At 39.7% G+C, this 13,019-nt stretch overlaps 1 protein-coding gene across 1 annotated transcript; it reads right to left on the reverse strand.

Annotated features, from left to right (window-relative positions):
* Positions 1-347: 347 nt before the first annotated feature.
* Positions 348-12,542, reverse strand: C15H3orf49 (chromosome 15 C3orf49 homolog). Its single transcript, XM_070576389.1, is given in 7 exon segments — positions 348-545; positions 998-1,111; positions 1,768-1,798; positions 4,006-4,129; positions 7,217-7,420; positions 7,423-7,538; positions 12,418-12,542. Coding segments are annotated over 7 exon segments (912 nt in total).
* Between the last annotated feature and the right edge of the window lie 477 nt (positions 12,543-13,019).

A 13,019-nucleotide genomic window follows, 5' to 3' on the forward strand; every position in this document is an offset into this window, starting at 1 on the left:
ATTAATTCACTGGAGACATTTATTCAGGATTATGTATCAAAAGATAAGAATCCTTATAAGGGGCCGGCCTGGTGGCACAGCGGTTAAGTCCACGCATTCCGCTTCTCGGCAGCCTGGGGTTCACCGGTTCGGATCCCGGGGGCGGACATGGCACTGCTTGGCAAGCCATGCTGTAGTAGGCATCCCACATATAAAGTAGAGAAAGATGGGCATGGATGTTAGCTCAGGGCCAGGCTTCCTCTGCAAAAAGAGGAGGACTGGCAGCAGTTAGCTCAGGGCTAATCTTCCTCAAAAAACAGAAGATAAGAATCCTTATAAAGATAACCTTTATGTAATCAGGAACAAAATCAGAAGCAGCAGCAGGTACATGGGAAACACACAGTTTTCAATTTATACTTCCTCATGGTTTTCTTGGCTATCCTCTGAAACAGCTTAGAAGACTGAAGAATTTCGTCCCCTAGAAACTCACACTGTTGAAGCTCAGCATGTCTTTGGGCCAATAACTTCGTGGATTTATCTGTCACCGTTTCTATGAGGTCATCCACCTATGACAGACAGATACAAAGAAATGAAGCCATGTGTTAAAAGCCTTGTCAAAACCAAAGGGATGGTTGTTTTTCCTAAGAGAGGAGTTCAGGATTGTTGGACGTTTTTCAAGTCCCAAAGTATTATTCTAATTCAAGTCATAGTAAACAGAGCTTGAAAACATACATTTACCACCAAGTGGTAAAGATGATCTCATTTCTTCTCAAACGAAGCCTATGTGCATGCCTTCATTTTAATTGAATTCGCTTAATAATTATTAGGAACACAGCATCATCCTAGGTGCCCTTAGCAATCCTTTAGCCACTCTCAGAATGCCCCCCACTAACATTATTTCTTCATGCTAATCATTAGTTTCGTCCCACATCTATGCTATCTAGCAGGACTATGCATTCAGTTAAGCCTGGCCCTGTGATGCTTTTGAAACACAAAAATAAAAGCCTTTGTCCACCACCTGCATTTGAAGCTTTCCTACAGTCAAATCTGATTTTTGGAGGATGTTTTCCATTCTATGTTTCCTTTTTCTAAGGGCTGCAAAGTGTGCTCTCTTTTTTGATGAATACGGAACCTATCATAAAAATGCAAAAACACCTCAGATTAGGCAGTACCAACATTATTTCTATGACGGCGCTTAGATAAGAATTCTTACCCTTGGGACATTCTCTTATAAACTGAACATTTGCCACATAACAACGTTGGATTGGAGACCATATTCATATTATTCTCCACGCCCCATGTATCTCCTTTGTGCCCAGAGCTCTCTTTGAAGAGATCTATAGGGTGCGGAGAAATGAGATTGTCTGGTTCTGAAAGAATATACAGTGTCAGGAAAAAAGCAGGTCATTCGTGAGGGGAAGAAGAAGAAATTGGCTTTGCAGCTGCTGAGCACCGAGTGTGGGGCTGTTGTGGACCAGTGCCCCAGAAAGCTCATTATCACTGGATCCAATTGTTAATTTGGTCTCTCATCTGCAGGTCTCCTTATTTTCATGGCAGACATAGCTCCAAACATAAAAAAGAAAGCTCTGGGTTCTTTTTGCCCCGTGCCTGATACTTTTCCTACCATCCTTGGCTTGCTGCTTACAAGTACCTGTCCTAATAGTGTTGCTATTGGAAATCATCCCTAGGTCATGGCTCCTGGCTAATAAGCCCTTTTTATTCTTATTGAGTTCGTTCTTCCTTCCCCTTGTGCTTAGTAATTAGCAATAGGACTATTGTGAGACCTACCCAAAGAAGGATATAGGACTGGATCTGGGTCCTACCCTTTACCTGATGAAGGAGTTTACAAATGAGCCTGCTGAACCTCCACTTGCCCTGCCAGCTTGCCCAGGCTCAAATGTCACTTGTGGAACCTTCCGAATCCATCTAAAGTTGGGCTCCTCTTTTTTGTCTCTCATAAAACTCAGTGCTTTCTCCTATAAAGTGCTTACTGCATTTGGTAATCACTAAGTTATTTCCGTGTTTTTTGAATACAACTATTTTAAAGTCAAATGCCCAGAGGGGCCAGGCAGCTTTGGTAAAGCAGGACCATTTAGGGCTGGTGTGAACTGGAGAGAATGTGCCTCCTGCAAAGGGGGCAGCCTCTGCATATCTCCCGCTGTTGCCATGAGGAATTGTGGGCCTAGTTTCCAAATATTCCTATTTTTCAAAATAAAGCTGAAAATCCAGATTTTTATTTGAAATATTCTAATTTTTAAATGCAATCAATTCAAATAATGTTTTTGAGACGATTCTGAGAGCTATACAAAACTCTTCTATAGATAGTTGATAATCTTTGATCTGATGTCTTTTTTTTGAGGAAGATTAGCCCTGAGCTAACATCTGCCAATCCTGCTCTTTTTGCTGAGGAAGACTGGCCCTTAGCTAACATCCTTGCCCATCTTTCTCCACTTTATTTGTGGGATGCCTGCCACAGCATGGCTTGACAAGCAGTGCATAAGTCTGCACCTGGGATCCGAACCAGCGAACCCTGGGCTGCTGAAGCAGAACGTGTGCACTTAACCACTGCGCCACTGGGCCAGCCCCTGATCTGATGTCTTTTGATGAATAGAAATTCTTAATTTTAATATAGCCAAATGTATCCATCCTTTCCTTTATGATCAGTGATATTTGTATTCTAAGAAGTCTTTCTCTGTACTAAAGTCATGAAGATATTTTTGTTACCCCTCAGAAGGTTTAAGGTTTTACCTTTCCACATAGATCTCTAACCCAACAGGAATTAATTTTTGTTTGTGGTGTGAAATAGGAATCAAATTTCATCGTTTTCCCCATATGGATGTCCACTTGTCCCAGTGCTACTTACTCAAAAGGTTATCCTTCCCCACTGCTCTGTAGTGCCATGGTTTAATGTCTATCTCATCTATTAAACTATAAATTCCTTAAAACAGGACCATGTCCTTCATAGCCCCAAATCTAGAAATTAATTGCCCAACACATAATAGGAATAAAATGAATATGAACCTAGCACGCCAGAGGCAAAATTCAAAACTAACGTTGGCGCACTCTGACAGTGATGCTTTAGAGCAGTGCTGTTTAATAGACCTTTCTGTGAACATGGAAATGTTCTTTATCTGTGCTATCTAAAACAACAGCCACTAGCCACATGTGGTTATTGAGCAATTGAAATGTAATTGTACAATTGAAAGACTGAACTTTTAATTTTACTTAATTTAATTAATTTAAATAGTCACACATGGCTGTTGGCTGCCATATTGGGCTGTACAATTAGTACCTAGCAGAATAATTAAGCGTAGGACTCTAGAGCCAGGTCTTCCTGGGTTTGAAGCCTGGTTTTGCCACTGATATGGGAAAATTACTTAACCTCTCAGTGACATCCCTAAAAGAATGATAGAATTACTACCTACTGTACTGAGCCATTGTAAGGATAATTTGAGTTGATATTTTTAAAGTATTTAGAACAGGGTCTGGAACATAGTCAGCTTTAAGTAAAAACTTGTTATACTTAAAATAATATTAATAGTTCAGGCTATTTAAAAAAATAGTCTGAGCAATTTAGGCTGAAATTTACATACCTACAGATAAGAACAAGCTTTCGACTGGAGAGTCCTGGATTGTCTCATGCTGCACTGTCTATACAATACATGTGGCTAATGGCTGCTATATTGGACAAGTGTACACTTGCATCCTCGAAGAAAGTTCTAGAGGGCAGTGCTAGCATGCATGATAGGCCAGATGCTAATATACTAACTTAATATTTGAACAGTTAAAAAAATTAATATAAAACTCAAAATTCCATTGTTGCCCAGGTTGTAGTAGAAGCTGAAGAGTTCGAGCTCAAAAGTAGGGGAATCAGATCTGGAAAGCCACTTTCTGTGGCCTAAATTCTTAGAAAGGAGACACAAGTAGCAGATTTAAAGGTTTTATTAGGAGAAGTTGGCTTTTACAACAGGCTTAAATACTGACTTGTGTGTAAGTCTTTAGAGGCAAGTTTTTGTAGCATTTTACCTTTGCAGTCCTGAAGGAAGGGATGGCACAGATAACCTCTTGATGGTTCTCCTGGCCTGGAGAGGTGTATTTCCTCGGGTTATTTCCTCTGTCTCTGCTTCTACAACATAAAGTTGTATAGTCGCTTAGAGAGGGGAAAAAAAAGAAACTGTAAGGATCACAATTATAGACATATTCTTCCTATTAGAAAATATTCTGAAAAGACGGTATTCCATGCTGCCTCAGTAGCTTTTTTTCTTTGCGGTTAAAAATCAAAAATGGATTTGCTTTTCTGAATCTTACACTTTCTCCTGAACATTTGCATTTTCTTGGGATCATGACCTCAGTAGTCACCAACCCATCCTGACAAGGTGTTGACCTCTCTGTCTTTGAGGCTTCAGTTTTTTGCTTTTCCCTTTAACTACTGTGGAATTAGAAAAAGTAACCATCTAACGTGTAAGGTGACCCCTTGAGTATTCCTTGTTGATTGAAGCAAAGTTGAAATCTAGTCTCCAGCAACGTGGCTCAAGGCTCATTCACACACCATCTTAATAGTTTTTCCCATGTTTCAGCAGCCATGTGAACCCTGGACTCCTTAATATATTTCTTTATATCAGTTCAATTCTTAATGCAAGAAACGCATTTATAAAGGAAATCTTAAAACACCATAAGTCGAAAACCAGTGTCAAAAATAGGCATTAGGATTAATATGGTAAAAATAAAACCATGTTATTGCCTGCACAAGGCACTAAACTTGAGGTCACCCTCCTTTTTGTTAAAAAAGAAAAAGGAAGGAAATGAGACTTTTTCCTTGATGTATTCGGAGAGATTGACAGGAGCACTGGGGAAAAGATGTTTGCAATTTGCTCTGTGTTTCAGTGTCTTCACACTGTGCGCAGCACCTAAAATCTTGTCCTGCTTGAGGTCTGTCGAGGACTTCCCTGGGAGCCATGGCTCCTCATTTCAATGAATGGTGGCTCCGCCTCCAAAGCAGGTGGTCAACCCAGGGACCCTTCCTTCTCTCCCACTCTCCACTGTCCAGCTCTTTCCCAAATCTTACAACTTCTACATATGAATGTTTCTCCCTTTATCTCCCCAGCCCCGCTGCCATGAGTAACCGAAGCTAATATCATCCCTTGCGTGAACAAATGTAAGAGCCTGTTTATTGTTCTTCCTGCACCTGCTCTTGCCTTCCTCCAATCCAGTCTCTACTCTGCAGCCTGAGCTAGCTTTTTAAAATGTAAATCAGATTATATAAATCTCCAGCTTGAAAGTATTTGATGGTTTCTTATCACTCTTGGGAGAAAGTTAAAAATTCTTAATGTGGTTTACAATACTCTTACCACTTTATTCACTAGCCTCTCCCTGGCTGGATTACTCTTATTTCTTAAATATGCCCAGTGCTGTCTGGATATCAGGACTTGAGTATGCTCTCCCCTCTTCCTGGGAAACTGTTATCCCCACTCATTCCTTATCTGACCCTAGCTGTCCTTCCGGTCTCAAGTGAGTTGGCCCTTCCTCAGGGAGTTCTTTCTGGAGCCCTCTCCCCTAAAGTATAGAGCACACAGATGTGTTTCCATAGTGCCCTGTGCTTCTGCTTTGCATCAGATGTAATCATCTGCATAATGTTGGAATGTCCTTATATACTATAACTCCATGAGGACAGGGACCATGTCTGTTCTATCTGCTACTCTATCCCTAATAGTGTGGTTAGAGTACAGGAAGTATTTAGCAAATATTTGTTTAAAAATGTTATGAGGGTCAACAGGGAAGAGCAACTGTCTTTGAGCCACAGCTGAGACAGGGTCATATTATTTGAGTTGCAGCCTGAGGACGGGCAAGTTTTCTGGAGAAATCTTAGTGTAGATATTTTGCACTCCAACTAGGATGAAAATAAGCCAATGCACACTGATGAGGAGGAGGAATTTCGTCCTCTGTTTCCTTCTGGACTCTGCAACTCCAGCCCCATCCGTATAGAAGCATGTCCTCTTTGTTATTTTCAACAGAAATAGATAGGTCAATCCATACCAGGTAATTGCTAGATGCTTGGATGCTTGCATTAGTGACTCCTTTTTCCAGAAGACAGAGTGTGTTTGAAAGGGCAATCAGTCAGCTGGAAGACATCAGGTTTGTTTTTTTTTTCTGGAAAAAGTATCTACCAGGTTTATAGCCTTATCCCTGTGTGAAATGTGAGGTTGTATGTGGATTCTCTACATATACATAAGGGCTGTATATGTTTCCTGATACTGTGCTGTAAAGGACGTTAAAAAGGTACACAGGATATTTAGGGCAGTGAAGTCATTCTGTATGATATTGTAATGGTGGATACATGATACAACATGATGAGTTTTTCAAATCCAAAGAATTCTGCAGGGCAAAAGGTGAACCCTAATGTAAACTATGGACTTTAGTTAATGATATGTCAATATTGGTTCATCAGTTGTAACAAATGTACCATACTAAGGCAAGATGTTAATAATAGAAGAAACTCTGAGGGTGGAGTAAGGAGACATATGGGAACTAACTCGGTATTTTCTGCTCAATTTTTCCAGTAAACCTAAAACTGCTCTAAAAAAATAAGGTCTATCAGTTTAAAAAAGCTACAGAGGAGAATGCTAATATTAGTGGTATTGTTACTCATCACTCATAGGACGCCCCAAAACAGCATTACCACATTGCAAGAAAGACTTAAAGTTAACAGTTCAAATGTTGATTCTTCCACAAAGTACATGGGAAGTAGATACAATAAAATAAAATGTCCTTTGTTACTTACCATCATAAATTTTATTCATAGAATTCTCACCACACCCTCCACTGTTGGAAATAGCCATTTGAAAGGCCGCATCACTACTTTCTCCAGAAACAAAACAAAAAAATCCCACTTTAGATTTTCTACTGTGTGTATGTATATATGCATATACATATATACTTATGTATGCTTATATATTTAAATAAAAAGTGACTTTTGACTGATTAAATCACTGATTACTTGGACTGGGAGGGACCTCAAAGGCAATCTAATTCAGAGCTTCTCAAAATGTATGTACATACGAGTCACCTGGGGATCTTTCTAAAATGCAGATTCTGACTCAGGACACCTGGGTAGGGCCTCAGATTCTGCATTCCAGACAAACTCTCAGGAAATGCCATACTTTGGGTAGCAAAAAAAATCCATTCTAGTTTCATTATTCCTCTTGGCCTTGACGCTTAACCACATACTGCCTTTGATTACCATTCTGTGAGAGCTTTCTCATTCTTGGTTTGGTAAATAACTTGGGCGATGGGAGCTCCTTGACAAGCCTAGGAAGAAGACTCTGCGTGTTGGAAAGGAGGGTTTCCCTGTGGCTGGTAGAGCCTGCTCTGCTGGGACTTGCTGGCTTGCTTCTATACTTGCGTGACAGCATCCTCCCCCAAACAGTCTTCACTTTCTTCATCAATTTTTTTTCTGATTTTGTTGGCTTTCATGAAATTCCATGTCGTTATCATTGGATGATTCTTCTTTGGGGACCAATATATTTTGTTTTACTAAGTTGATAGACACAGCTCTATGCCATCTAAACAAAATAAAAATAATCTGTATTAGGGAAATTGAAAAGTTAGAAATGAATGATTTAAATCATTAAAATTCACATTGCAAATGTTAACAAATTATATAATTCTCAAAAATAAAATTGAAGACTAGGAATCAAATCACAGGAAAACGAAGCCAGAGCAACTACTTGGTGTTTTGTCACCAACCTGTAATAAGTGCATTCTGGCCACCAGCTCATTTAATCCTCATATCAGGTAGGTTATATTATTATCTTCATTTTGCTAGTGAGTAAACTGAGACATTGAGAGGTTAAATTAATTGGCCAAGCATAGAATGCAGATTTTAATCCTGGTTTATGACTGTTAGAATATATTACCTCATTTGGCAAATAGGCAATCTTATTTCAATGATGATTTGAGATAGTTTTTGCTGAATCTGGGGGCTCCAAGGCTACAGTGATGCGTGATGAGAGTCTGCTAGTGTAGTTAATAAAGAATATAGTCTCTTAGGGCTGGCCCAGTGGCTCAGCAGTTAAGTGTGCACATTTCGCTTTGGCAGCCTGGGGTTTGCCGGTTCAGATCCTGGGGGTGGACATGGCACAGCTTGGCATGCTATGCTCTGGCAGGCGTCCCACATATAAAGTAGAGGAAGATGGGCACAGGTATTAGCTCAGGGCCAGTCTTTCTCAGCAAAAAGAGGAGGATTGGCAGCAGTTAGCTCAGGGCTAATCTTCCTCAAAAAAAAAAAAAAAAAATATATATATATATATATATATAGTCTCCAATGTCCCATAAACGCTGTATTTACATAGAACATTCATTTAGACAGAGTAACTCTAAGCTCATATTTCCCAAATTCCAAATAGTCATATTCCATCTTCATCGTTTGGCATATTTTAGTAATAAAAATAGATAACCTTTCTTAATAGCTTTCTATGCGGTAAACACTTAATAAGTTCTTCATACGTATTATGTAACTTAACCCTCATACTGTCATCTCTATTTTACAAATAAGAAATTAAAGCTTGGAAAGATTAAATAACTTATGCCCAGACAATCTGATCCCAAGATTTGTGTTGTTATCCTCTGTGCTAGAGTGAACATCCCCCATTCCATGACACCATTATTTACCTAGTATTCTTCCTCAATTAACTGTTTTTTGTTAGTCTTATCCAGAGCAATAATATCCATAAAATCTCAGGGATTTTTAAAAATTAAACTTTATTTTGAGATAATTATAGTTCCACATACAGCTGTAAGAAATAATACAGGGAGATCCTCTGTGTATTCTTGACACAGTTCACCCCAATGGTAACCTCTTGAAAAACCATAATACATTATCACAACCAGGATACTGACATTGATGCCGTCAAGATACAGAACGTTTCTATCATCACAAGGGTCCTTTGTCTTCTATAGCCATACCCACTTCCCACTCATCCCTACCTTTTCCTTAACCCTCGGCAACCACTAAGCTGTCGTCCAGGTGTGTTACTTATGTCCTTTGAAGAATGTTACATAAATGGAATCACACAGTATATAACCTTTTGGGATTTACTTTTTTCACTTAGCATAATTCCCTGGAGATTCATCCAAGTTGTCATGTGTATCAATAATTTGTTCCTTTTTGATTGCTGAGTAATATTCCATGATGTGAATGTACCACACTTTTTCTAACCATTCACTCATTGGAGGACATTTGGGTTGTTTCCAGTTTGGGGCTATTATGAAAAAACCTGCTATAAACATTTGTATACAGGTTTTTGTGTGAATATAAATCCTCATTTCTCTGAGTGAAATCCTAGCTTTTATATTACATTATGTCCTGTTTATTATATACGTAATATATATTTCTTACGTGGATGTAAATAAATTCAAACCATTAAAAAATTTTCTTCATATACTACCTAAAATCTCTCAAGTACCACCAGTAGCATGTCTATTATCCTCCAGGATAACACTGTTCTAAACTGGACCTAAATCATCCAGCTTCTCTGTAATTATACACGGAACGTAGTTCAGTAAGAGCCCAGCACTGGAGTTAAATAGTCTCGGTTGAACCTAGCACCACACTGCCTAGCTGTGTGATCTTGGGCATGTTATTTAACCTCTACAAGCTTGGGTTTTCTCATTTGAAAATGGGTGTATTATTCTCAGAAATGTGCAAATAAAAGGAAATAATTTACAGGTTTGGAACCTAATGAAACATTCAATAAGTGATAGCTTGTATTACCATGTGGATCAGATCTGTGTGGGAAAAATGTAAAAGGCAAGGGAGACCTTGTGAGCCAGCAGCCTCCCTTCTGGGATCAGGACATAAGTTCTGCCAGCTGTATGTGCTCAACTTCTAGGGGGCGCTATTCACATTTAGTCATTTTAGTAGCTTATGGTTATTACAATAACTTTCTAGCAGATGGCAGTAAAGTGTCCTGAGGAAGGAGTGCCATTTCGTATTCACTCGAAGATCATTTATGGGCTAAGATTAATCTCCCATGGACCCCTCCTGGAATCTTTGTTTGTTTAAGAATAAATGTTTGACTATTGTGAAGTAAAATAATGAACTCAAGTTTTGGTGTGCACAATGGGAATGGGACAGACATAACTAAATTTTAATTTTTTCCCCTACAAAAAGATATATTGCACAGATCTGTAAAGCCTACATGATTACTTTTAGCTCTCATGGGAAAGTTAGGCAGATCAGGTTTAATGTAAATAACATACAGACAAGCTACTACAGCAAATGTGAAGGAAAAAAGTTAATCGACCGCTGATATCCAAGTTGCAAAACTCAGCTCAACTCTGACTGTGCATGGCAACAGACATTTCACTGCTCCTCACTGTCCGCTTTGAAAGCATCAAACTCTGCCAGAACCACTGGTCTATCAGTTCCTGCTGCACATTCTAACATTGCCTTTGAAAAGTTAAGTCTTGCAGAATCCCATTTCTTCTGGGGCCACATCCTTTTGCCTGGCCTAGGTAGTTAACTCCAAAAGCTTTCTTCTTCCTATTTCCTGCACAGTTTGAGTCCAGCCTTTGTCTCAGCTTTGAGCCGTAAATACTCTCAGAATTTATTTATTTATTATTATTTACATAATCTTATTTTATTCAGTCTTTCACAGCAGTCTTATAGGATATTATCCCCACTTCCCAGATGAGGAAAGCTAAGGCTCAGAGAGGCGAGGATGCTTCCTCAAGGTCACATAGCTAGGCTGTACAACTCAGTCTGGTGCTCTTTACTGTATCACTGGCAACCACTGAGGTCAATCCCTGTGACCTGAGTGATGGGCCTAGTCCTTTATCATCTCTTACAATTAAAACTCCATCTTATGAAAACATTGATTAAAATATCCTTAAGTGTTTAGGCCAGGCAAAACCTGGAATTTACTGTTACTTGTCCTTCAGTGTGGCTGTTTTTCCATCTCCTCCCTTCTCCTGCCTCCTTTGATCCCCTCGACCCGCCCAACATGGATCACAGGCATTTCACAGGTATGTGGAGTCAAGATCTCAGGGGAGAACAGGGAGGCCATCTGGCCCACCAGCCCCTCAAAGCTTGGCTCTCTGACTTCCCATTTGGTTTTAAGCCAAAGCCTGGTACAGAAGGCAATAGCAAGAATTCACATTAACTCGTATTAGAAGCCATGACCAAATTCTGTTTGTGAAAACCTCCACCTTCTTTTTTAAAAATTTTAAAAAATATTCTAGCCCTTTAACTTCTTTCCCCCTTTCCCTCTTCCTTCCTCCCCCTCTGGTAACCACCAATCTATTGTCTGTGTCTATGTGTTTGCTTGTGATTGTTTGAGAATCTTTTAATAAAGCCACCAATATTTACTACCATAAATATACACACACAAAACAAACAATGGAAATACAATTCAGGAGGCTCGTAACCCCTCAGGTAAAAAGCCCAGCTCTAAGTAGTCTCTGAATCTCTAGAGTGTGTCTCCCACTCCCACGCCCCCCACCCTTATTCCCAATCTATGTAGAACAGAATTAACAAACGCAGTTTTGCTCCAGGGCCTACGAATAGAAATGCTGCAATTTCTATTATGAAAAGAACACTTCTCTTCTTAAGTTTTTAAATATCTTGGCTGGTAGTAAATTTATTTGGTTGTATTGCTTCCCCATTTAACTCTCATTTCTTAGTGAAAGTGGAAATCTCTGCAATATTTCATTTTGTCCGTGGAAGTTCAGAAGTTTGGTCTTTGATGCCTCAGGCCTCATGAATACACCTCACTTGTACGTGTCTGGGCTATTACTCATGAACCTGGTAAGAAGAAAGCCCCAAGAAATTGGAAAATAAATCATCTCACTGACTTTCCAGATTAAAATGTATTATGTTTGGAGTATTTCATGCCTGTCTTTATGGTTTTGCCACTGGCAAGAAATATCAGGTATAAGACAGTTTTATGGTTACGCTAAAGAGCCCACACGTGGGTGAAGTACAATGAGTACCCATCTCAGCAGCCAAAATCGCTGGGAAAGGGAACAGAAAGCGCTGGCCACAGATCAGCTTGAAGAACGTGCTCCTGAGTTTCCGAAATGTTAGTATTTGCATGGGACATGTGATGTCTAAAATTCTGAGACTGAAATATCAACTTAATATCAGTGCTTATTTTAGTATCATATGCCACATTAAAACTCAATTTCAGGTGGAAAGGAAAGGTTTTCCGTGTTACAATTAAGACTTTTGTGATGGCAAAATGAGGCTTCCTCTGTGACACTAGGCTTCCTGACCCAATGTATAAATGCACTGCCCTCTCCCGCTAGTCCCTACGGAGCCTTCGTTTCTAAACGCAGAGCTTAAAAAGAGATGCTACCCTTTCTAATCATTGTGAATATTGTTCAACGCAAAATCCAAAGACTCTCACTCAACGGAAAAGAAAATGAGTCCCAATTACCTACCTTTGAATCCCCTTCCTTTTGAATGAGCCATATTTCTGTCTGGGTTGCTGAAGTCTTTGGTACTGGCCCACTCTACCATAAGCGACCTTAAAGGGCTCTGGTAGATATAGTTGAGGTTGGTCCATCGCCGTCAACTTTCCCTGTAGTAGCCGTTTTAGATTTCTTTAGCTCTTGAGCTCACAAACTTCAAAACAAAATCATCCAGTGACTGAGGCACTTTTAACTTTTGGGCTGTTTGGGGTAAAGTATGTAGGAAATTTTTGGAATCTCTCCTCCATTCCCTTCCAGGTGTTAGAGACATCATTGGTGGGACTGGCCCTGTTTACCACTTCACAGAGGTCGCCAGTGATGCATTTGACAGAGCCGTGGGAAATTCCGTTTCACTCTGTGAAACTCGTGGTAGATTCCTGGGCAGGGCAAATGCAGAAAAGGGTGACCTGATTGTCTCACCACTGCCATTTGGGGTGGTAATAAAATAATCACATACCAGTTGATTATCACATCCAGATGAGCATGTTTGAATTCCAAAGAGAAGAACCTATAAGGAAATCAGTGATCTCAGCTTTTGTTAGATCTCTAACTAGAGCTGATGAACATTCTCT

The sequence above is a fragment of the Equus przewalskii genome, chromosome 15, assembly GCF_037783145.1.
Source record: "Equus przewalskii isolate Varuska chromosome 15, EquPr2, whole genome shotgun sequence".
In the NCBI taxonomy this organism is placed as follows: domain Eukaryota; kingdom Metazoa; phylum Chordata; class Mammalia; order Perissodactyla; family Equidae; genus Equus; species Equus przewalskii.